Source organism: Choloepus didactylus, chromosome 19, assembly GCF_015220235.1.
Source record: "Choloepus didactylus isolate mChoDid1 chromosome 19, mChoDid1.pri, whole genome shotgun sequence".
Lineage (NCBI taxonomy): Eukaryota > Metazoa > Chordata > Mammalia > Pilosa > Megalonychidae > Choloepus > Choloepus didactylus.
This window is the reverse complement of record NC_051325.1, coordinates 34,384,452-34,409,839: the sequence shown is the minus strand read 5'-3', so window position 1 is coordinate 34,409,839 and position 25,388 is coordinate 34,384,452. Positions and strand designations below refer to the sequence as shown.

The following is a 25,388-nucleotide window of genomic DNA, read 5'->3' as shown; positions in this document are numbered from 1 at the left end:
ACAACCAGTCGGAGTGCACTCTCAACAAGTGATGGACAAGGGAAGAATGACAGGAGAGGTGGCTGGTAACCACATACGGCTGTTTATTTCATACAGATCTCTGTACAAATATTTACACATATTCTTTACAGAATAAGTAAACCACCTGAAAGTAAAAAGATAACGCTTTCTTCTCAATGGCAGCAAAACTGTCTTCACGTTGTTAGGCCACAAGGGAAACAAACGCCACTTGCTTCATGGGATCTGAAAAGCTGTGGTCTTGGGAGCCTGATGACATGAACCTCCTTTCCCATCCCATGTGGGTTCTTTCAGTACTGAAACAGGCCCGAGTGCCTGTGGCAGGAGGGGCATATACTGCTGCCCGTTTGTAAAAATGACAAGGGGTATCTGCCACATCATCTCCTCCGGATCCCGGAACAACTTCCTTTGTCCTCATAACCCGCCACTTTCTAGGTTCACCTGTCTACATAACACTCACCAAGGTGGGGCTCCTGCTATCCACAGGGACCCTTCACTTTGCGCTTGTTCTGGTTTTAAAGTGCTTAGTGTAACTCGGTGTAGCCGCTTCTCTTGACAGCTCTGGCTCAGCTGCTGCCTGGCATGCTAAATGCCCTCAACACTGCATGGGGTGGACGTGGGTACAGGTGAGAGTACTGAGGGAAGGATGGTGAGGTGGAGTGCTTCTGGCACGCTGTTAAGAAAACACCTGCCAAGAGACAACAGTGCCCAGGAGAGACCAGGAAAATAAGTACATGGCCGCTTCATACCATACACCCCACTTCTTTAAAACAGCAAAAGGCACTTTTTTTTTTTTTTTAAAGCCAGAGTTGATCTCAAACAAACCTAGTTTTGCTTATAGGAAAAGCTGTCCCACAGGACAGAGTGATCCACTTCGCTCCCTAAGGCCTGGAGAGCTCCTGGGGGACCTTACGGGTGGGGCACCTAGCTGTTTCAGGTACCACCAAGCTCTTTCGGCTGTAGTTTGTCCCTTTCTGGGCAAGTTTCCAATGACATTTCTAACCAGGCAGGAGAGACCAGTGGTTGAGGGATAAATCAAACCCAAAAAACAATGCCAAGGTAGTGAGTGGGTGCCTATTTCAGAGTAAAAGGGTGATTTGAAGAAAAGAGAAAGGAAGGTCAATGGGTAAGTGGGAACTTTGGAAGTTTACAAATACCAAATCTGACTAAAGTGAAATGTTAAATAATTGAGAAGAAAGTAAACCTTAAGAGTCTTAGAAGCTCATCCTCCTAACGAGAACTATTTTTCCATGAAGGAACTATTATTTTGAAAGTGAGGGTACTTTACATGTTTTGTGTTAATATAATTCTAAAAATAGTAATAAAAATATCTTTATAAGAAGTAATATCACGTCGTTTGTGGAAATGAATAAGGAGGTTACAAAAAAACAAAAAGGGCAGGTAAAACCAGACTGGGCCTGAGCCCTAAAAATTGCCTTTCATTCCTGCTTGACTGAAAATGCTCAAGTAATTTCTAGACTAAAAGTAGGGTTTTACTAATAACCTAGTCACATCTGTCTCTGATTTGTGACCAGTAAATGGAGCTGCTCTGAGAGGAGCCAATCTTGTTCTTAGGCTAGATTCCTTTGTCTTCCTGCTTTTCTTCCAAGGTCTGACTTCCATTGCAGCAGCTCCTCCTTTTTTGTCCGTGTGAAGCAGAGAGAACACAGAAACTGCAAGGAGGGCATTCAGTGGTCCAGGTTACTTACTCCTGGGCAGCCAGGAGGCTCCCCGGTAACCAGGGTAGCCCAGGCCCAGCTTATTCCACAGGCAGCTGGGAACTATAGAAACCCACTTCCTCCAACGTAAGGGGAGGCAGCAAAGAGCCAATTCATCCACTGCGAGAGGGAAAAAGTTGTAGTTCCAGGCCTCCAAATGCTCTCAGTGTCAGGGGCTTGGCTATCGGCCTCTGAAGCAAAGGCAAACCATGGACAGGCAGGCAGGGAAGGGTGGCAGGAATAGAAAACCCACGACAGAAACCCTTTTAATAAAGGAAATTCCACCCCCTCCTAATCCTTCCATGGAAGGGTGAGATCTTAATGTAACATAATAGGGACTTCTCTGGTTTTTAAGGAAACAGCTGCAACTGAAACTTAGGGGCCCACTCCAGGGCACTTTTCACCACAGCCAAAGCGGCCGCTCCAAGTGCCACTGTCAGCCCCATCACAGCCAGTTTCACAAAGCGGTTGGTCCTTGGTTTGGTCAGGACATCTTTTGTTCGATCCTCAGGCCGCAGAAGTCCCCGAAACCGCTGCCGCAGCACCATATCAGGCCTCTGCTGGGCTGATGCCAGCTCAAAGTCTTTGAAGGTAGAAGCTGCTGTTCTGTAAGGGAGGGAAATAGAAAGACAGAAATGGTATAAAAGAAGGAGGAGAGAAAAACTGGACTAAACACGATAAGGGAAGAGCCACCTATCGCTCAGAAAGCCATTCTTGATAAAAACCCAAGAAGTCTAAATTGGGGATTCTGCTGGCATAAGCTTAGATCTCTGGAAACTGGCCCCCACATCGACCACTTCCAGGCCCAAATCTTCTATTACTTCTGCTCATTCACAAATGTTCCCGCTCAGTCAGTGCCTCAGCTTCACTCACCTCTCGGCTTGCTGCTGGGCAGCTGCCGCCCGAGCAAGTTCAGATGGGGGAAACTGAACAAAGAGGTCCCCTGCTCTACTGATCAGAGTCTCATAGGGCAGGTCCTGAGGGATCTGGGACAACAGATGGTGGACTGATGCCATGTCACAGTCACAGTCCAGGACTTCCTGCTCACGATACAACACAATCTGCGGAGAGTAAGGCCTTGTGTCAGAAGCCCAGAACATACAGGCCTTGGCTACACACATTTCATTCTTCTTAGAGGGGAATTTAAAGTGGTCACAGACAGGGCTTACCCCAAATTTTCAGCAAACTCTTGTATCTATCTAGGGAATAATAATGTACATATTCTGAGTACTTCTCCTACTGGGCCAGCCTTCCTTTAGAGGCAAACTTCCACCCTATAGTGGGAAAGGCTGACTGAATTAAAATCTATGTCATTCCAGGCACACTTCTCTGCTCAAATTTCCCTCAAAATTTTGAAAGAAGTGAAGTAGATTCTTTTAGAAGGAGGAAAAGGAGAGGGATTACTGAATGTCCTGGAGTTCTAACACAGAAGAAATGGTTCAAAACAATGGAAAGAATAATTCTTGCTCCCTTTAAAGATCTTCCTTCTGACCACTGGGCCACAAATTCACAGCAGCTGAAGGGGCCAAGTGTTCCCCTGAGGCCTCCCCAACCCTCTGCAATTCAGGCTCTTCTAATAAATGGAATCCCTACCCTCCACCACAAGCCATCTCAATTTTCTATCTGAATACCAGATTTCTTGTCTTAAGCCTGCAGTTGGTAGTTGGTACTACTGTTTTCCTAGTTATTTTCAACAGCACAACACAGTTCCAGGAAATTTCAAAAGGAACACTGATAATTCACAATGCACATTAGCATTTTAAAGGTACAGAAGAATCATGCAGTAAAGAAATCCATTTAGCTTTGTTTAACCAGCATTTCCCAAACTTATGTATACACAGAACTTTCCTTTTCATGACATCCCCATTAACATTTTACAAAATGGTATCCGGGGTCACCAGCCTGGGAAATGCTGCCCAGACCCTCGGATCCTGTACTTTCGTATCTTTCCATAATCTCCAAGTTTCCCTTCAAGGAAAATGACCTAAGCTAGAATGGGTGATGGTGAACTTAGCTGCTGGCTCATGGCCTGTACCTACCACAGCTGCAAAGTAAATGGGCATCAGCGGGTGGCAGGCCAGGAAGAAGTCATATAACCGCACGACATGCCGGAAGTCGGACAGGACATGCCCAAACCAGGTGATAAGCCAGCTGAGAGCAAAGATGGTCCCCACTTCAGCACTAGGAGCAAAGGAAATCCAGACATTAGGTCCCCTGCGGGGTCATCTCTTCCTTCTCTCTGGGCCTTCTTTGTCCTCAGTGCTGGAGAGGAGGAAGCATTTGGAAATATGCTTTCTAAAAATTTTGGCCACAAATTTCAGCATCTTTCCCCCAAAGTTGTAATGTCTTTAAAATGTACCCACCATTATGACTGATGCCACAATGGGGTCCTGGTTGCCTTTTCTCACTGTGTGTCCTCTGAACAGCCAACAAAGGTCAATTACAGGAAAAGGAAGTAGTTACCTTCAGAGAACTGCACCATGATTTTCCTTCTGAGAAGGTCATATCCTTTTTAGGGGCACAGGCACATTTTTGCAGGTATGAGAACACAACTGCAATACCTCTTTAGCTAACATGAGACCACTGAAACACTTTTAGACACAGCCATGATCTAAAAACAACAACAAAAAACAACCTGAAGCACTGGCCAGCAACACATCTCCAACTAAACAGAGGAGGTGAAAAAAAAATACGAGATTGCAAAAAAATAGTTTCTTCTTCTTGGTACTTGGGGAATACAACAACCCACAGATGTCCTTGTCTTTCAATTCTCTGGATTCCATAGGGATTTATATCTCTCTTGTGGAAATAACCTCCAAGTCTACCTTGGCATACTTACCTTATCCACCTCTCCCCATTAGATGTAAACTCCTCAAGGTCATGGCTGTGTTGTCTCTCGTATCCCCAAAAGATAGAGCACCCAAAAAGTACTCAAAGATTTTATACAGAGCTGAATTATTCAGAGAGCTGGTAAATGAAAAGGACAACTCAGAAGAACTTAACACTAATCAGCATAAGATGATGACAATATTGAGCTAGATTTGTGGAAGAAGGGAAGGAACAAGGGCTGGGAAAGAGCTTAAGGTGTCTGTGTGTGTGTATGGGCATGTGCGTGCGTGCATGGGCATGTGCATGCGTGCATGTGTACACATAAATGGAGATACATATATACCTCTGCATGAAGTCATGAAGTTCTGGATTCACCTGGTCAATGATGGGCATCAGATAGTTTAATATATGCTTGGTGTTGTCCATTGTTGGATCCATGAAATCCCTGGAGGGAAGCAATTTAAAGAGCTTGGTCAGACCAAAAACAAATTAGACCAGGGGTGAGGGGTGGAAAGGGATTCAGACCACTGAAAAAACTGACTAGGAAATGGGCTGAGGAGCTATCCCCAATCTCTTATGTTCCTCTGCAATGGTACCTGAGGTGGTGGGTAGACAATTTTTCTACCAGGGACGCTGCCAGCTTCTCTCCTACCACCAGGAGAAATGTGACCACGATGTCATGGTAGCCTTGGTAGTAATGCAGCTGAGGGTTGCGTTCCAAGATGAGGAGGATGATGTCAATCAGCTCTTCCTGGAGCCCTTCTCTTTGTTCAGCCGGCATGCCTGGGGGGGAGAAGAAACAACACACTTGAACATGGCAAGCAGCCTAATATCTAGGTTAGGAAGAAACCCCGCAATGGATTTTCAGAGAAAGTATCCAATAAAAGATAATGAACAAAGCTCATTTCTTGCCTACATTTACCCCAATCTCTTTCAGAAAGGCATAATGAAAAAGATAAAAGATAAAAAAGAAAATGGAATAAACCAAGTACTATGGATAGGAAAAGTAATGAAAATAATAAAGTAGCGAGAAAAATGTAGTAAAGTAGTGAGAGAAAATTAAAACCCTGTTTGAAAAATAGATAGGGGTAATGAATGCACAACTATATGATGGTACTGTGAACAAACGGTTGTACACTTTGGATGACTGTATGGTATGTGAATATATCTCAATAAAATCAAATTAAAAAAAGCCACACACAATAAAAACCTTGTTTGAATTTTCAGTAGAAGAGTGGTCAAATAAGTCCAGGAGAACATGAATAAAAAAGCAATATGAAACGACATGGAAAGTTCAGCCTACAAAAAGAATATCACAGAATGACATTACAAAAATGGAATAGGAATAAAGGGTTCAGAGGGAGAGCAGGTTAACTATGGAGAAAAATGGAAGGCATCTGTGTCCAGTGTTGTCTCACCAAAACAGCAGGATAGAAAAAGGGACTAAACACAGGCATATGCTTTTATCAAAACCAAGCTGGGGGTGAACTTCTGGGGAAGATGGTGGAGTAGGGAGCTCTAGGACTCATGCCACCTCCGAAACAGCTAGAGGGCAGGGAGGAACTGTCTGAAACAACCTTTCTGAAACTCCAGAGGCAAGGGGAGCACTGTGCAGCATCCAGGGAACAGCAGGAGGAAGAAGCTGAGAAACTGTATAGCTCACTCTGTGGCGGCTGCCGGTGCCCGTCCCCCACTCTCGAGGTGGGCCACCCCAGGGTCTAGTCCCTGGCTGGCTGCTGCAGACAGACAGAGACGTGGAAGTCTTCCTCCCCAAGAATGAGTGTGTGTGTGTGTGTGTGTGTGTGTGTGTGTGTGTGTGTGTGTGTGTGTGTGTGTGTGTGTGTGTGTGTGTGTGTGTGTGTGTGTGGTATGTGCATGGCTGAGCACTGATCACGGCTTTTGATTGGTGAATTCAGATTGCTGGGTCCTGGTTCTGAGCTGCTGTTTCGGCCCACCCCAAACAGGGATGGCTGCAGCCATTGTTTCAATCCCAGCTCCAAAAGGGGTGGAGGCCCTGGAGGTTTAAAGACACAGTGCCTCCTTAGGGCTATGAGGACAGCTTGCTGAAGGGTGCTAGGCAGACCCAGAAAGCGCAGCTCTGGGGAATCATGAAAAAAGGCTTTTGGCATCTTTCCTGACCCTCTCCCCAGGACTCTTTGCAGCTGGTCTGTGCTCCCTTGTGGGTCCTTGGCCCTGCTTTGGCTGGGAAATACTGACTTGGGAAAGTCCTCTCCGGGGTGACTGTCCTCCCAGAATTTGCCCTCCAGGCAAAAGCAGCTAGAAGCAATGAAAGGAGTGTAAAAACAGCTATAGAGGCAAAAAACAAAAAAACAAACAAACAACAGATCAAGATCCCAGAGAGAGAGGAAAGGAAGTTTTCTCCTGGGGGTGAAATAATTGCAAAAATAGTGCAATCTTAAAAACTGTACTGTATTTCCTGGGCAAGAGTCAGATGAAGAAGAGTGAAAAAATCTGATTGGTTAAACACGGGCAATTCTAAAGGTCTTGAATAAGTTGAATCAAGTGTCACAGAAGAGCCTTAACACAAAGCCAATCAACAATAAAATGACAGGCAAGAGAGAGAAACTGACCTTCAGAGTAAACTCATCAAGATAATCAGATGCCTAGGCATCAACAAAAAATTACAAGTCATATTAAGAAACAGAAAGATATGGCCCAGTCAAAGGAACAAATTAAAACTTTGGAGGAGACACAGGATTTGGAACAACTAATCAAGAAGACGTTCAAACAAATCTCCTAAATCAACTCACGGAGATGAAGGAAAATATGGCTAGAGTAAACAAGGATATTAAGAAGAATCTGAAAGTATGAAAAGAAACATAACAGAAATTATGGGTAGGAAAGGCAGAATAGAAGAGACAGAATAGAAGAGACAGAAGAAAGAAATCAGCAAACTAGAAGACAGGATGATTGAAATCTCACAGACAAAAGGACAGAGAAAAGAGTGAAAAAATTGAGCAGGGTCTCAGAGATTTCCATGACAGCTTGAAGCATGCAAACATATGTGTCATGGGTATCCCAGAAGAAGGGAAAAGGGGCAGAGGGAATATGAGGAAATAAAGGCCCCAAATTTCCCAACTCTTATGAAAGACATACATATACATGTCTTAAGAAGCGCAAAGTAATTCAAGCATAATAAATCCTAATAGACCTGCTCCGAGACATACTAATCAGAATGTCAAATGCTGACGATAAAGACAGAATCCTGAAAGCAGCAAGAGAGGATCGATTCATCACATACAAAGGAACCACAGTAAGACTAAGTGCTGATTTCTCATGAGAAACCATGGGGGCATGAAGGCAGTGGTATGATATATTTAAGGTACTGAAAGAGAAAAACTGCTAGCCAAGAATTCTTTTTCCAGCAAAACTGTCCTTCAAAAATGAGGAGAGTTTAAAATATTCACAGATAAATAGAAACTGAGAGAGCTCGTCAACAAGAGATCTGCCTGACAAGAAATACTAAAGGGTATTCTCTAGGCTGAAAGGAAAAGACAGGATAGAGAGGCTTATCAGTAAGGGTAACAAGTGAGACAATAAGAAAGATATGACTATGCTGGTTTGAAATGGTTATGTACCCCATAAAATGCCATGTTCTTTTAATCCATTCTTGAGGGTGCAGACCTGTTGTGGGTGGGATCTTCTGATTAGGTTGTTTCCATGGAGATGTGACCCACCCAATTCAAGGTGGATCTGAATCCTTTACTGGAGTCCTTTAAGACAGCTCATGGAGACAGAGAGTTTAGAAAGAGAATGCCCAGGGAAAAGCAAGAAGGACACAGAGAAACTGAGACAGCCATTTTGAAAACGGGGCCCAGGAGAGAAGGACCAGCAGATGTCGCCATGTGCCTTCCCATGTGACAAAGGAACCCCAGATGCCAGCAGCCTTTCCTCACAAAAGGTATCTTCTTCTTGATGCCTTGATTTGGACACTTTCATGGCCTTAGAACTGTAAATTTGTAAACCAGTAAATCCCCATTGAAAAAGCCAACCCATTATTGAATTCCAGCAGCTTTAGCAAACTGAAACAATGACATATAAAAACCAAAGAATAAAATGGTTGAAGTAAGTACTGCCTTTACTTTGTAAAAGTAAAATACATTCAAGTAGTAACATCGAATGATAATGGATTAAACTTCCCAGTCAAAAGATACAGATCCCCAGAATGGATAAAAAAGTTATGATCCAACTATATGCTGTCCACAAGAGACTCACCTTAGACCCAACGACTCAAATAGGTTGAAAGTGAATGGCTAGAAAAAGATATTCCATGCAAACAGTAACCAAAAAAGAGCTGGGGTAGCTATACCAATAGTGGACAAAATAGACTTTAAATGCAAAACTGTTATAAGAGACAAAGAAGGATACTATATATTAATAAAAGGGGAAATCCACCAAGAAGAAATAACAATCATAAATATTTATGTACCTGACCATGGTACCCCAAAATGTATGAGGCAAACACTGGCAAAACTGAAAGAAAAAACCTACATCAAAGCTACCAGAACTAATAAACAAGTTTGGCAAAGTGTCAGGACACAAGATCAATATGCAAAAATCACTAATGTTTCTATATACTAGTAATGGGCAATCTGAGGAGGAAATCAAGAAAAAAAAATTCCATTTACAATAGCAACTAAAAGAATCAAATATCTAGGAATAAGTTTAACCAAGGATGTAAAGGACTTGGACACAGAAAACTAGAAAACACTGCTAAAAGAAATCAAAGACCTACATAAATGGAAGGATATTCCCATGTTCATTGATTGGAAGACTAAATATTGTTAAGATGTCAATTCTACCAAAACTGATTTATCAATTCAATGCAATACCAATCAAAATTCCAATAACCTCATTGCTGGTGTGAAGACAGTTTGGTGGTTCCTCAGAAAGCTAAGGATGTAGTTGTACTACGATCTGGTAATCCCCTACTCAGTATATATCCAGAACTGAAAACAGGAATGCAAACTGACATTTGCCCACCAATGTGCATAGAGGCATTATTCATAATTACCAAGAGATGGAAAAAATCCAACTGTCCATCAACTGATGAATGGATGTGGTACATACATACAATGGAATATTATTCAGCAGTGAGAAGGGATGAAGTTCTGAAGCAAGCAACAACACGGATGAACCCTGAGGACATCACGTTGCATAAAATAAGTCAGACACAAAAGGACAAATTCTGATCTCACTAATACAAACTAAGTATATTATGTAAACTCATGGACATAGAATCCAGAGCATAGGTTACCAGGAGATAGAATGAGGCCACAGAATGGGGAGCAGTTGCTTAATCTGTGCGCAATTTTTAACTAGGCTGAATTTAAATGAATGGAAATGGATAGAGATGATGGTAGCACATTATTGTGAGTATAATTAACAGTGTTGAACTGTGTGTGAGTATGGTTGATAGGGGAAATTTAGAGTCATATAAGTCAACAGAAGGAAAGCCAGAGATTAAAACATGGGTATGTATAACTCAGTTAATCTTGTGGTGGAAGATGACTGTGATTAACAGTAAGAATATAAAAAATCTCCTCCATTAACTAGAACATAGAAAACTATAACAACAAGTTAATAGTAGAGTGGTATATGGGAAAAAATACACTTACTGCAAACTATGGACTATAGTTGGCAGCTAGGGATCAATGCTGGGGATCAATGCCAGGGATCAATGATGGGGGGATAAGGGGTACAGGATGTTTTCAGTGTTTTCTTTTTATTCTTTTCTTTAGCTTCCTAGAGAAATCAAAATGTTCTAAAATTGATTGTGGTGATGAATGCACAATTATGTGATGATACTATGAGCCACTGATTATATACTGTGGATGGACTGTATGGTATGTGAATATATCTCAATAAAACTGCATTAAAGAAAAAAAATTCCAATAGCCTACTTTGCTGAAATGGAAAAGCCAATTATCAAATTTATTTGGAAGAGTAAGAGGCCCCAAATATCTTGAAAAAGAATGAAGTTCTTCCTGAACTAACTTTAAAGCATATTACAAAGCCACAGTAGTCAAAACAGCATGGTACTGGCATAAAGATATATTCACCACCGGAATCGAGTTGAGAGTTCAGAAACAGACCCTCATTATCTATGGCCAATTGTTATTTGACAAGGATGTCAAGTCCCCTCAACTGGGACAAAGTCTCCTCAACAAATGGTGCTGGGAGAACTGAACATCCATATGCAAAAGAATGAATGAGGACCCCGATCTCACAACTTATACAAAAATTAACTCAAAGTGGATAGTGGATCAAAGACCTAAATATAAAAGCCAGTACCATAAAACTCCTAGAAGAAACTGTAGGGAAACCTCTTTAAGATCTTGTGGTAGGCAATGGTATCTTAGAATTTACACCCAAAGCACAATCAATGAAAGAAAAAATAGACAAACGGGACCTTCTCTAAATTAAAAACTTCTGCAGTTCAAAGCACTTTGTCAAAAGAGTGAAAAGGCAACCTACTCAGTGGGATAAAATATTTGGAAACCACATATCCAGTAAGGGTTTAATTTACAGAATATATAAAGAAATCCTACAACCCAATTAAAAAATGGGCAAAAGACTTGAATAGACATTTTTCCAAAGAAGAAATAAAAATGGCTAAAAAGCACACGAAAAGATGCTCAACATCACTAGGTATTGGGGGAATGCAAATCATAACCATAACGAGGTACCATTTCACACCTACTAGGATGGCCACTATTAAACAAACAGAAAACTACAAGCAGTGGACAGGATTGGAGAAACAAGAACACTCATTCACTGCTGGTGAGAATGTAAACTGGTACAGCCACTATGGAAGACAGTGTGGTTCCTCAAGAAGTATAGAATTGCCATATGATCTGGCAATCCTGCTATTAGGTATATACCCAGAAGAACTGTAAGCAGGAATTTGAACAGAAATTTTCACACTGCTGTTCACAGTGGCATTATACACAATTGCCAAAAGATGGAAGCAACCCAAATGTCCATTAACTGATGAATGGATAAACAAAATGTGGTATATATGTACAAAGGAATAGTATTCAGCTGTACGATGGAAATCCTGATGCATGTGACAACATGGATGAAACTTGAGGATATTATGCTAAGTGAACTAAGCCAGGCACAAAAGGATACTGTATGATCTCGCTAATAGGAACTAATAATAATAAGCAAATTCATAGAGTTAGAATCTAGAATATAGGTTATTGGGGATAGAGTGGGGGAAGAGAATGGGGAGCTGAAGCTTAATTTGTGCAGAATTTCTATTTAGGTTGATTGTAAATGTTTGGAAATGGATGGTGGTGATGGCAGCACATTACTGAGAGTGTAATTAACAGCACTGAATTAGGTTTTGTGAATGTGGATGAAAGGGGGAGTTTTGGATTGTGTATGTTACTAGAATGAAAGTTAGAAGATAAAACCTGGGACTGCATAACACAATGAACGCTGCTGTGGATGATGAACTGGGGTTAATAGTACAAGTATAAGAATGCTCTTTCACAAATTATAATAAATGTATGACACCATTATAATGGGTTAATAACAGGATGGTATATGGGAAAAAATACATCCAATGTAAACTATGGACTATAGTTAACTAATAATTTAATATTCTTGCAATCAATTGTAACAAAGGTACAACACTAAGGAAAAATGTCAACAATAGCGGGGTATACGGGAACGTTGTGTTTTTTACATGATTTTTCTGTAAACCAACAACTTCTCTAATTAAAAAAAAAAAAACAGTAATTTTTAAAAAATCAACATTGGAGAGGAGGATCTAAGATGGCGGCATAGAGAGGAGTAGAAGCTAAGTAGTCTCCCTGGAACAACTAAAAAAAACCAGAAACAACTAGTAAATAATCCGGAATAACTGCAGGGGGACAAATGTGACCGTCCACTCATCATACACCAACCTGAACTGGGAGGAATGCCTGAGATCACAGCATAAAATCTGTAAGTAAAAACTGTGGATCCAAATCGGGAGACCCTTCCCCCACAGCCTGAGCTACAAAGCCTCATGGTGCCAGAGAGAAGCTTTCCCCCAGCAAGTGAATATAGCTCAGCTGAGCCCCAACTGGGGTTTTAATTAGCGAGTGTGAACTGCTCACTATGAGGTATGAATCCCCAACAAGTAGACAGAGGCTTTGGGTGACGACTGACCTTGGAGAGCCAGAGGGTTGCCTTGGACTAGCTCTGTTCCTTTTTCGACTCAGTGGAGAAAGCCTCAGCCATTTTCAGTTCCCAGTTCTGTGACCCAGACAGGGGTGTGGCACAGGCAGAGAGAGACCACTGAAATGCTAATGACCCCCCCAAGGGCATCTATCTTCTGTAAGAGGAAAGGGGTGGGGCCCAGCTCTACTACCTGCCTTTCATTCAGAACTTAACACCAGTCAAGAATTATAGGCTGACAGGCGCCACCTGCTGGGCAGAAAAGCACAGTGACCGGAGGCATCAGAGGGTGTACCAATTTTCTAAGACACACCCTCAGGGAAACCAGATACTGAATATTTCTTCTTTCTGGGACCTTAGCCTATTCTGGTCTGGGGAGGCCTGATTGGGGTAACCAAGGAAACCATGCCTAGACAACAGAAAACTACAACCTACACCAAGAAAAATGAGGTTATGGCCTGGTCAGGGGAACAAGCTTGCACTTCAACTGTGATGCAGGAATTGAAACAACTAATAATAACTGAATTCAAAAAGTTTAGGGAAAATACGGCAAAAGAGATGAACCATATAATGAAAACACAGGACGTACATAAGGTAGAAATTGAAAGTTCAAAAAACCAACTGGCAGAATCTATGGAAATGAAAGGCACAACACAAGAGATGAAAGACACACTGGAAACATAAAACAGCAGATCTCAGGAGGCAGAAGAAAACACTCAGGAATTGGAGAACAAGGCACCTGAAAGCCTACACACAAAAGAACAGATAGAGAAAAGAATGGAAAAATACGAGCAACGTCTCTGGGAACTTAAAGACAAAATGAAAAGCAAGAATTTATGTGTCATTGGTGTCCCAGAAGGAGAAGACAAGGGAGAAGGGGCAGAAGCAATAAGAGAGGAAATAATCAATGAAAATTTCCCATCTCTTATGAAAGACATAAAATTACGGATCCAAGAAGTGCAGTGTACCCCAAACAGAATAGACCTAAATAGGCCTACGCCAAGACACTTAATAATCAGATTATCAAACGTCAAAGATAAAGAGAGAATCCTGAAAGCAGCAAGTGAGAAACGATCTATCACATACAAAGGAAGCTTGATAAGACTGTGCGGATTTCTCAATAGAAACCATGGAGGTAAGAAGGAAGTGGGGTGATATATTTAAGATACTGAAAGAGAAAAACCACCAACCAAGAATCCTATTTCTGGCAAAACTATCCTTCAGATATGAGGGAAAGCTTAAAATATTCTCTGACAAACAGACAATGACCGAGTTCGTGAACAAGAAACCTGCTCTACAGGAAACACTAAAGGAAGCACTGTAGACAGAAAGGAAAAGACAGGAGTGAGAGGTTTGGAAAACAATTTTGGAAGATGTAGCACAGCAACGTAAGTACACTGAATAAAGATGACTGTGAATATGGTTGAAAGAGGAAGGCTGGGATCATGTGGGACACCAGAACAAAAGACGAACGATAAAGACTGGGACTGTGTAACTCAGGGAAACCTAGGATACTCAATGATTGTAATAAAAGATACAAATATGTTTTTACATGAGGTAGAACAAATGAATGTCAACATTGTAAGGTGTTAAAAATAGGGTGGGATTGGGGGGAAAATACAATGAATGCAAACTAAAGGCTAGAATTAACAGAAACACTGTATTATACTTCCTTTAATGTAACAAAAGTAATATACCAAAGCTAAATGCATATGGGGGGGGGGACATAGGGGAAGGGTACGCGACTCCAGGCATTGGTGATGTTACTCTTTATTCTACTTTAGGTTAATGCTATCTTTCCTTTTGTCACCTTCTAGCTATCAAGTTTGTCTGTTTGTTTGTTTTTCTCTCTTTCTCTTGCCTTTTTCTTTTGCCTCTCTGCCTTCTTTGACTCTTCCTCTGTCTTTTTGGAAGAAATGTCCTTATATAGAGAGTGGCAATGGTGCTCAATACATAAATATGTGACTACATGGGGAACCAACGATTGTATACTTAGGATGGAATGTAGAGTGTTTGAACAAAACAATCTTAAAAGAAATGGGTTGATGAAGAAATCTTGAGGGCACTATATTGAGTGAAATAAGACAGACACATAATTATAATATGTAAACTCATAGACATGACATATAAGTTACTAGGATATAGAATGAGGCTAAAGAATGGAGAGCAGTTGCTTATTATGAGCAGAATGTTCAACTAGGGTGAACTTAAATATTTGGAAATGGACAGGAGTGATGGTAGCATGTAATGAGAATAACTAACAGGGCTAAAAGGTGTGTGAAGGTGGTGGAAAGGGTAGGCTCAGATTCACACATGTCACCAGAAGGAAAGCTGGAGGTTAAAAGATAGGAATGTATAAAACAGTGAATCTTGTGGTGGACAATGTCCGTGATTAACTACACAAATATTAGAAATCTCTCTCACAAACTAGAACAAATGTATGTCACTATAACTAGAGGTTAATAATAGAGAGGCACATAGGGAAAAAATATATACCTACTGCAAACTATATACTACAGTTAGCAGTATTTTAACATTCTTTCATCAACAGTAATAACTGTACTATACCAAAACTATGAATCAATAATGGAGGGGGGGGCGTGGTTATGGTATGCGAGGATGTGAGTTTCCTTTTTTTTGTCTTTGTTTCTTTTCTGGAGTAGTGAAAATGTTCTAAAAATTGAAAAAAAAATAATTGTGTTGATGGATGCACAGCTGTATGGTGGTGCCATGGGCAACTGATTGTACACTTTGGAACTTTGCATAGTTGTATAGTATCTGAACAATCTCAATAAAAAAATAAATTAACTTAAAAAACAACAACAACAACAACAACATTATGCAACTACTATATATTGTATGATTACATTTATATAAAATGTAAATACAAATAAACGTATAGCGACAGAATTAGATTAGTGGTTATGTAGGGCTTGGAAAGGACAGAGAGATTGAGAGGTGACTGCTAAGGGGTATGGAGTTTTTCTTTTTGGAGTAATGAAAATGTACTAAAATTTGTTGTGGTGATGAATACACAACTCTGTGATTATTCAAAAAGCTACTGCTTATACACTTCGGATGGAGTGTTTGGTATATGAAGATATCTCAATAAAATTGCTTAAAACAACAACAAGAACAACAACAAAAACAAAGCTGGCTGGCTACTGGCCACATAGGAATCCCAAGAACATCTCAAGGGAGCAGGAAAGCCCTTTAACAGCAGGAAAGCCCTTTAACAAACAAAATCCAAGCCACAGCATGGTTTCAGAAGTGTGACGCAGTGAGTTTAGAGGCTCTCATTCCCTTTAGCAAGTCTCCCCTCTTCTTCATGGTCTTAAAGGTGGAGTTGCCAGAGGAAGAGAAATAGGTCACAAAAAACTGGTTTGTTGCCTAATTTCCTTCATTGTGAAAATGAAGACAATGGTCATTCTTCTCGTTCTTCCTGAGAATAGAGAGGCAAATTCAGGAACAGGCTTGATAAACATGCAGAGAATGGCTTCACTTTCAGTCCAGTGGACCCAATATATGCACATGCATATATCCTGCATAGATTTATAAACCTAGTGAATTGAAGGCATTAGTAGTTTTTGTTAGTGCTCACTTCTAAACCAATCTGCTGATGACTCTAGCAATCCTCACAAAGTCCCTTCCATGGCTCTGAAGAAAAAAAATAACTTTTCCCTTATTAACAACTTCAGACTAAGAGAAATTATTTTTGGCTCAGGCTTTCACAGTGGGGATCTGAAAGTGAGTGAATCAAAAAAAATTATGACCCTGAAGAGGCAGGGTCCTGCATGTCAGGTCATACCTGACAGGACAGCCACTGGAGACTCCCAGGGTTGGCAAGCACCAGCACAAGCAAGTGAGTGCAACAGGGACGAAACCCCCATTCTCAAAGTGGCAAGACAGGGAGAGCGTCTCACCGGGAGGAAAGCGCCGTAAAGACCGCCTGACATCCAGCAACACTTGTTGGTAGTCCTTGCTCATTTGCCGTAGGTTCTGCCCTATTGGAGGAAAAGGAATATGTTACTGCAGCAACGTCTGGAAAGCTAGACCAGGAGCAAAGCATTCTGGAACGACACCAACAGCTTGGAGGACACACCTCAGCTTTTTCCTTAAGTAGGACATGACTCATGAGACAACATCTGGAGGGGAATCCCTAGTTTATTTCCAAACACATGCTGTTTCAAGCAAGTCATGATGACTGTAAGAGCAGCGTGCATCAGCTGTCCAAGAGGCAATACAGTGAGGCAGAAAGAGCAACAGAGAAGTCAGGAGATCAGGGCCTGGTGCAGGCTACCACTGTGCAACACTGGGAACTGCTCTGAATTTCAATGTCCACATTTGTAAAATGGAGACATTCTAGTCTATATGTGCCTGTCAGGTTAATGTAAAGATTGAATAAGATCATGGATGTGAAAACCACAGACCATGGACAACAGTTGACATCTGTAAAGTCTATGGAGTATTGACTGGTTCAGAAATGAGTATTAAGATCAACTCATATAAAGAACCTTTCTCTCTGGACCCTAAAATTCTAAAACTGAGACACTGCAAAGAGAAGCTATACTTGTATTCAGTTGATAAACCCAATACAGTGTGAAAATAAAGAGGTAGTCTCTAGCTATTATATACAGGTGCACATTTCCCTTATAACCCAAATCAAAAGCTACCCGAGGAGTCCTGTGCAGTAACCCCCCAAACCTGCCTCAGAATTCATCTTATAAAAGACATGGGAAATTTGGAATCTGATAGAAGAACATCACTTCAGGCTTTAGAGTGGGAATATGGCGATGCCTTTTCCTTACAACAAAAAACTGACAGCTCTGAGGTAGGCGGTTCCAAAGATAATAACAAGTAGCAACTTAACAACACTTACTCAGCTTCACACCACGTATGCTGCACAGGCCCTGTTTTAATCATCTCCACACACCTTGCATACAACAGGAACTCAGTTAATATTTGCCAGATGAATGAAAGGATCCCCGGCACCTGACATTTTGCCATACATAGCAGGAATGCAATGTTTGTTGAATGAACAAACAACAAAGTGGATTATAATAATTATTACCTTGCACTATATTCCAAAGAACTTCTTTCAACTACATGGGCCTTGTAAACTAGTTAAGTAACAGCTCTTCAGAGAATTACAGACTTTTAGGATTGGAAAGGATCTTGGTATTCCCCAATAAAAACATTTTGTTTTTGTTTTTATTTTAAAGAGCCTTAGAGATACTATCTATCCCCCTAGCCAGTGTTCCTCAAAATATAGCTAATCTGCATCAGAATCATCTGAGTGCTTGTTAAAATACAGATTCCTATAACCCACCTCCGATCAAGTGACTCTAGACTAGAATATGCATTTTTAATAAACTGCCCTACTCTGCCAATAATTTAGTCCCTTATAAAAGCCCATTACATTTTTGAATAAACTCTACTTATCAGTTTGGCCTTATTTTTAGAGCAAGCCCAAGCATATCCTAAAATGCTTTAGATTTACTCATCTACTCTTGGTTTGAAATAAGCATCAAAATCAAGACGCTGGAATTCTTGTTTCCCTATCTCCTGCACAAGCTCCCCTCACCAGACCCTCCTCCCTGTCACCTGATATAGGAGGTGAGTCACTGGTGTTGATGTTGAGGAGCTTGGGCCACACTTTTCGCCTGATTTCATCAGTCAGCAGCCCTCCTTCACTGATAGCCATGCGTCTAAGGGCAGCCACGTCAGCTGGATCACTGTTCAGAGCTTGGTATATCTCTGCCACTTTCTTTTTCCTTTTGGTGTTATACTCTACAAAACAAAAGGAAAAAAGGCATTAGGCACATATCTAACATGTACATTCTCTGCTTAGGGCTCCATCTATTTGGTAAGTATAGACAGACAGCTCTGAGATCGCCTGCTTGCATCAAGTCCCAGAGCCAGATGCACTATTAATTTCAGAGTCAGTCTGCTAAACCTCACAAGACGGTAAATGCCAAGAGCTCAATGAGTCTGCTGAGGGTCAAGCTAGTCTGAGAAGGCATTACCCAAGGGTGCAGCTAAAAAGGAAGGGGAGCACTAGAGAGGCTGGGAGGCGGGGCAGAGCTTGGGAACAGGAAACATATGGCCCTTTCATTTGACAGGAAACACTCATTTAAAAAAATTATGTAGATATATTAAGTGCAAGGCACCTAGTTAGAGTTAAAGTAAAGTGGAAGATAACAATGGAAGGTAGGTTAAGCTTTAGAAGGGCCACTGAGCAGCTGTCCTCAGCAATGTTACTTCTATTCTGATATAACAGTCTACAAATTGTTTCCATGATGAAGCTGAACATTAACACAAATAAAACTTAGCATCAGCAGCCCCAGTTAGCTATGAAATATAAACCATATAAACAGAGGTTAGGAGTCACATACAACTTGGAGGTACAGACATGAAAATAACTTACACTGGTGACTTTTCACTTAGGTAAACCTGTCTTACTGGCTAGACTTGTGTTTGCCCTGATAACCTAGTAGGGTGAACATCTGTTCTGGTTTGTCCAAGAGAATCCTGGTATACACATATAGTCCCAGCATAACTGTTCATAGCAAACCCCTCCTACCCCACACACTCTCAAAGAGTGTCCCAGTTTTGATGCTAAATTAAATGGTTACTCCACCTAGAAATCATAAGAAGTAAGTTCCAACTCCCTCTGTCACCATAGCACCTAACTAGTCAAATGTTTATGAGGTGCTTCAAGTTCTTGGCTCAAGTGTATCCTTCCATCCATCCATCCACCTGTCCATCAGTCCATCCTTCCATTCGTAAGTCCATCATTTAGTGAGCATCTAAAGATGAATATGACTCACTCTCAGCCCTTTACTAGCTCACAGTAGGGAGAGATACAATTATATAAGATATAACAGAATCATGAAAGATTACGAAAGTCCAGGGGAAAGAATGACTACTGCTGAGACAAACAGGAAAGACTTCACTGAGAATATTTTCTAGCACCTTTTTTTTTTTTTATAATCAGGTTCCAGGTTATTAGCATCTGCCATGATTCCGTTCGAACCAATTCTAACATATATTACAATCACAGGATTCACTATCATGTCTTCTTTTCTTGAGGAAATACATGTTTTTTTTTTTTTAAATTCCATTTTATTGAGATATATTCACATACATACAATCATCCACGGTATACAATCAATTATTCACAGTACCATTATATAGTTATGCATTCATTACCACAATCAATTTTTCAACATTTTCATTACCACACACAAAAAAGAATAAGAATAAAAGCTAAAGTAAAAAAGAACACCCAAAATATCCCATAACCCCCAGCCCTCCCTATTATTCATTTACTTTTTGTACTCATTTTTCTATTCATCTGTCCATACACTGTATAAAGGGAGTGGAAGCCACAAAGTTTTCACAATCAGAGGGTCACATGGTCTAGCACCTTCTTAAAGACAACTTTGCCACATGGGAAAAACATGTTGGGGGGAGAGTATTTCAAGCCATGGAAATAGTATGTGGAAAGACCTGGTCACATTAAAGAAATGCCATGTTCAGGAAACACTGAGAAATTCTGCCAGGGTAGAACATCAGGTAAAGAGAGAGAGCTGAGGCCGTAAGGACAGCAGGAAATGAGGTTAGTAGGAGCTTTTTCCTGTACTCTGGGGGGAGCCACACAGGGATTTTACTTTGGGCCTCATGCTCATCCTTAGGAAGAATAGGTTGTCCTCTTTCAAGGAGGAGTCACAGATACTAAGAAGACAGAGAAAACTTTTTATTTTACAACATAGGCTGAGACAAAATAAGAGCAAGAATTGAACTAATTTCTAACAACAACAACAAAAATCTACCGGATATTTTTATTCATTTTTTTAAACTTAAAGAGTACCTTGCATTTTCTATACATCATAAATTAACTTAAATAATAATAGTATATAATATTACTTGATATAAGCTGATATTTAAAAATTTTGTTAATCTATTTCTTAAGGGTATGGAAAATTTTCCTCAATTTGTTTAGACATAATAATCACTTCCCCCACTTTGTAAATAAGCTACTCAGCAATGTCTTAATGAATCTGGGGGAAAGAAAACCTGTTGCTTATGTCTTGGGGAAAAAGAGCACTGTTTGCAATCAGCTGGATTTCCATTTGGCAATAATCTGCTAGAATGTTAACTAATTCTGAATCAAAACCCCAGCTCCAATACTGATTTCTCTTAAGACTTTGTTCTGTTTTTATTTTTAATCCAGCATTTCAAGATTTACTACTATCTTCTTATTTTTGGCACTCTGTGGAACTCAGTAAATATGTGCTGAATAGAATAAACGACTTAGCAGAGCTATTTGTTCTTTTGGATAAATGACATTATTTCCCCCACACTACTGCTAAGAATATGCTCACTGGAGAACTCTAAATATGTTTGAAGACTCTCTGGTCTCTTTCTAAAGCTACCAGTGCTTCCCAGAAAGTAAGATGCTGCTCAGATGTGGATTTTAGCTGCTGTCCATTCAAGCCCAAATGCCACCTTCCTCAACCCCACAGTCCAGTGACTAATGTTAGTGGCAGTACAACACAGTGAACTCTACTGTAAATGATGGACTATAGTTAATAAGAAAATTATAAAAATGTTCTTTTATGAATTCCATGAATTGTAACAAATGTACAATACTAATGCAAGGTGTTAGCAATACGGTGGTATATGGTAACTCTGTATTTTATGCATGATTTTTCTGTAAACCTACAATTTCTCTAACAAAAAAGTAAGAAAGAAAAAAAAAGGTTAATGGCAGATGAGAAGACACTCCAACAAGTCACTAACCCACCGATTCTACCCTGAAAATATTTCATTGCATCTATTGTGCAGGTTCTCATCATAACATAAAAAGGGAAGAGAAAACAGAAAACTCAGGTGAGCTAGAGAGGTATAAATTACAGAGTGATAAGTTTAACTGCTAGACTATACAATGAGGGAGAAAAGATTAGCAGTGTCAAATAAACAACTAATTTACATATTCTCTCATCTCAGAAAGAGAAAAATCACAGAGTGATTCTTGGGATGCTCAAGAAAAGGTTAAAATCAATGCTTATCATCTATTTTATTTTAAAATAAGTCTTCTATCTGGATTTTGGGTTGAGATGTATTTCTGGACTGAGACTGCTCTATCTGGGCTTGGGATAAAAGCTCACATTTCATCTGGAGGTGGTATATATGTAATTTCATCTGAAGGTGGTATATATGTAATTTCATCTGGAGGTGGTATATATGAATTCTTTCTTCTCCAATTTCTTTATTGCCCCACTTATCAGACAGGTATATTGTGCATTTCAAAGCTGATGTCTTCCAAATTTCTTTATAGTAGAGATCTTGGATATTATAACAATGACTGAATGAAATGACTGTCCCATAGCTGACTGCAAAATATAAGAATCTTCTATAAATAAAATTTCCTGAAGCCTGGAAAGTAATTCATTCAATAAAGAAAAAAGAAATGATACAGGCACTATCTTGGCCTGCTCTCTATTAAAATGATCATTTTAATAAGGAACAATGAAGCAGTAGTTCTTAACAGTTAAGATAAAGATGGCCAAAGCCCAGTTATTGCCTCAAACCTCTCCTGACTCTGGCTACAGAACTCAGTTTAAGACTTCTGCCTCCTCAGAGCAATAGGTATCTCCAAGAGCAACTGGCTTGGGAACTTAATAGTTCCCTGCACAAGGAAAGGACAGTGACTAAAGAGACCACTAAACACCAAAATAAGTATTAGTAAATAAACATCACCAAAATAAATATTAGTGTCTTAGATCAGGTAAGTGGTCTGTACACAATAATGGACTCTTATGTGAGAGTACAAAACTCCATACTGATTATTCGGTTTAAACTTGAACATCAAAAAAACCTGACAGAAGTTTAACTCAAAACTAAGCAATGCCAGCCTTACTCAAAACAACAGAAGAGCCAGACAAAGAGAGCAAGAGATCCTCCCAGACAGACATCCCACCCCACTCTAAAATTCCTGCTGCTGACACTGAAAATTAACTTAAAAATTTATGCTTGAACTTCATATTTGTACCAAAGAAAGACAGTGGGAAAAGAAAATCTTACCCTCACCCTGGGTAAGGTATCCACTAAAAACAAAATACAACATAGTCGTCTCTGTTTTGGGTGGTCCTAATTAGTTTCAACAAAACAAATTAGCATAGATTCATTAACTATTTGATACATAAAGATAAGCACGTATCAAGAAAAACTGCTTTACCACAACAATGGACAAAAATATTCTAGACAGTAAACCAATCTGATCATAAATTCTACAAAGTAGGGCTTCTAGTATCAGTAACTTTGCTGACACTTCTCTAATATGATTCAAAACAAAAAACAACTAATCTCTAAACTCCTCCCACTCATCCAGAAAAGCAAATCATGGGAACTCGGGTGCCTAGTCTTGCAACCTAGGCACAGCTGTGCTGCAACAGGTCACAAGACCCATACTGCTTGAGCACTGACTATTATGCCATGAGGACAGATGTCACAAAACATCAGCAAAAGGTTATAATGCCAAAGGGCCCAGAGAAGAATATGGGGAGTCAGCTGCACTTCCATCAAGTAACATAATGGGAGAAATAAGGAACAACAGAAAATGAGCTCAGAGCAAGATGTGGGATACCAAGTGTTTCATCAAACATGTAGGTTGAATAGTAGTTGATTCTATTATGGACACGACCCATGTGAGGACAGGAAAGTGGAAGGCCACCTTATTGCTTCCCAGGGGACAAAAGATTATTTTCATTGATACAGGGTGAACATTTAAACTTTTGTCACATACTTATTGTATGTAAAACATATTCCGAAACATAGTGCACAACAAAACCACGATTTCATAGAAATCACTGCTTATAATTAAACTAAGTTAAAAGAGAAGGAGGAACCCCTTTTTACACACTTAAGTAAACATTAACACAGGCAGCGCACAATAGAAGCAGAAAGTAGATTAGTGGTGGCCAGGGCCTGCGGACTGGAGGATGGGAGTGACTGCCAATGGGTTCAGGCTTTCTTTTTGGGGTGATGAAAATGTCCTGGAATTAGATAGTGGCAATGACTGTGATTGTATTCAGAACCACTGAATTTTATACTTTAAGAGGGTGAATTTTCTAACAATTTTTTTTCAAGTGGCAAACGGACATCGTGTAAATCAAGAAGCCGATACATGAAACCTGCCTTTTAGCGACCGTGGAGGCGCCAGGAGTCTGCAGACGTGGCCAGTTTCAGGCCGGGGGTGAGGCCTGGCCTCAGATCTCAGGGAGACCCGATTCTGCCCCTCCCCCAAAGTCATGAAGCCAGGGAGAAGAGCCCCCGCCCCATCCTTCCCAGTGGACATGCGATTCTGCCACCACCCCTCCTCTAGCCGCCTCAGCCTCCGCCTGATCCCTCAATTTTAGACCCTCTTCCGCTTCAGCCCTGACCCGGGCCCTTCAGCTTTTTCCTCCCCAGCCATCCCGATCTCCGCCCGCAGCCCTGGGCGCGTCTCCGTTCGGTTGCCTCGGACCCTCCAGCCAGTGCCCCCCTTCCATGCCACTCCCATCCCGGGCCTGCTCCTTGGACAGCTGTCCCCGGCCCCTCAGGCCGGCCCCGCTCCTCAGGCCGTCCTCGCAGGTTGCTCCTGGGCGCCCCGGCCCCGCCGGCTTCCGTACCTGCCTTCTCCGCGTCCCCGGCCCAGCGGCTGGAGGCGGGGCCGTCGCCCTGCGCACTCCGGAGGGCCATGCCCCGGGGGCCCGGGCTCGGGCCCGAGCCCCGGATGGTAGCGCAGCCGTGAGGAGACGCGGCAGCGACCGCGGAACGCAGCACCCCCTTGGCCCGGGCAGGGTCGACTCCGTCAGCCCGCGATGCGCAGGCGCATAGGCGTTCCCGCGCGGGTCCCGCCCCCGCGCAGGCATGTGACTCTCCCCTAAGCTGGGGCTGCGGCTCTCGCCCGGGCACTCGCGCAGGCTCTGTAAGCTGAGGGGTTGAGACGCGGGGTTCGCGGCAGGGAGAGTTGGTTCCAACTCAATAGTATGGCGTGGTGCACTTGTATTCGGGACCATATTTTGTCGTTTCTTTTGCTTTTCTTATCTGTATGATTGTGCTGCTGATAATAATAGTACCGAACTTACAGGTTTATTGGGAAAGTGCTACCAAATGTAGTAAGCGGTCCACAATTATGAACTGTTTTTTGCTTACTAAGGATTGTACGATTTGCCTCACTTCTCCACAACTACTCCTTCATCATACTTGAAGATTTCAAGATTTAGCACGAACGTCGCATACAGCTGCAGGTCTTGACCTGCACAACGCGAGGGGGCGCCATTCAAATTTACGGTTTTATGAACAGTGTTGTTCCCCTACTCCACCCCACCCCCGCCGCCCCCCGAGTTGTGCAAAGCAGTGGCCACCCATCCAAAATAGTACTGTGGCTTACCAGGTCCTTGACCTTCTCCATATCTCAAATGACTCCCCTTTCTTTCCGGTTGACTGCCCATTCCTGTGGTCAAGTCCTTGCTACTGTTCTCACCAGAACCTGTCTCACCTCCTAAATCTCTAATGCTAAGCCCCGACTCGGACGTTTCTGTGATTCCGGTTGCTCAGAGACCCCTACCACATTAGTTCTTC

The 25,388-nt window shown here is 41.4% G+C and overlaps 1 protein-coding gene across 2 annotated transcripts; it reads right to left on the bottom strand.

Annotated features, from left to right (window-relative positions):
- Positions 1-63: 63 nt before the first annotated feature.
- On the bottom strand, positions 64-24,625 carry TBC1D20 (TBC1 domain family member 20). 2 transcript variants are annotated; one of them, XM_037811982.1, is made up of 8 exons: positions 24,434-24,625; positions 18,363-18,548; positions 16,682-16,762; positions 5,162-5,348; positions 4,909-5,010; positions 3,776-3,917; positions 2,610-2,797; positions 64-2,342 (listed from the first exon to the last, which is right to left on the bottom strand). In XM_037811982.1, the coding sequence occupies exons 1-8, from the start codon at positions 24,501-24,503 to the stop codon at positions 2,087-2,089; spliced, it is 1,212 nt and encodes a 403-aa protein (XP_037667910.1). In that variant the 5' UTR covers positions 24,504-24,625; the 3' UTR covers positions 64-2,086. The 2 variants fall into 2 exon arrangements, with proteins under 2 accessions (XP_037667910.1, XP_037667911.1); XM_037811983.1 differs by lacking the exon at positions 16,682-16,762.
- Positions 24,626-25,388: the final 763 nt, after the last annotated feature.

Bases quoted from the DNA above. Each gene is read 5' to 3' on its own strand.
- TBC1D20 (XM_037811982.1), bottom strand. From the start codon at position 24,503: ATGGCCCTCCGGAGTGCGCAGGGCGACGGCCCCGCCTCCAGCCGCTGG. The intron at 5,349-16,681 runs GTGAGACGCTCT...TCTCCCCCCCAG, and splicing joins TTTACGGCGCTTTCCTCCCG to GCATGCCGGCTGAACAAAGA. The intron at 2,343-2,609 runs GTGAGTGAAGCT...CCTCCCTTACAG, and splicing joins GCCCAGCAGCAAGCCGAGAG to AACAGCAGCTTCTACCTTCA.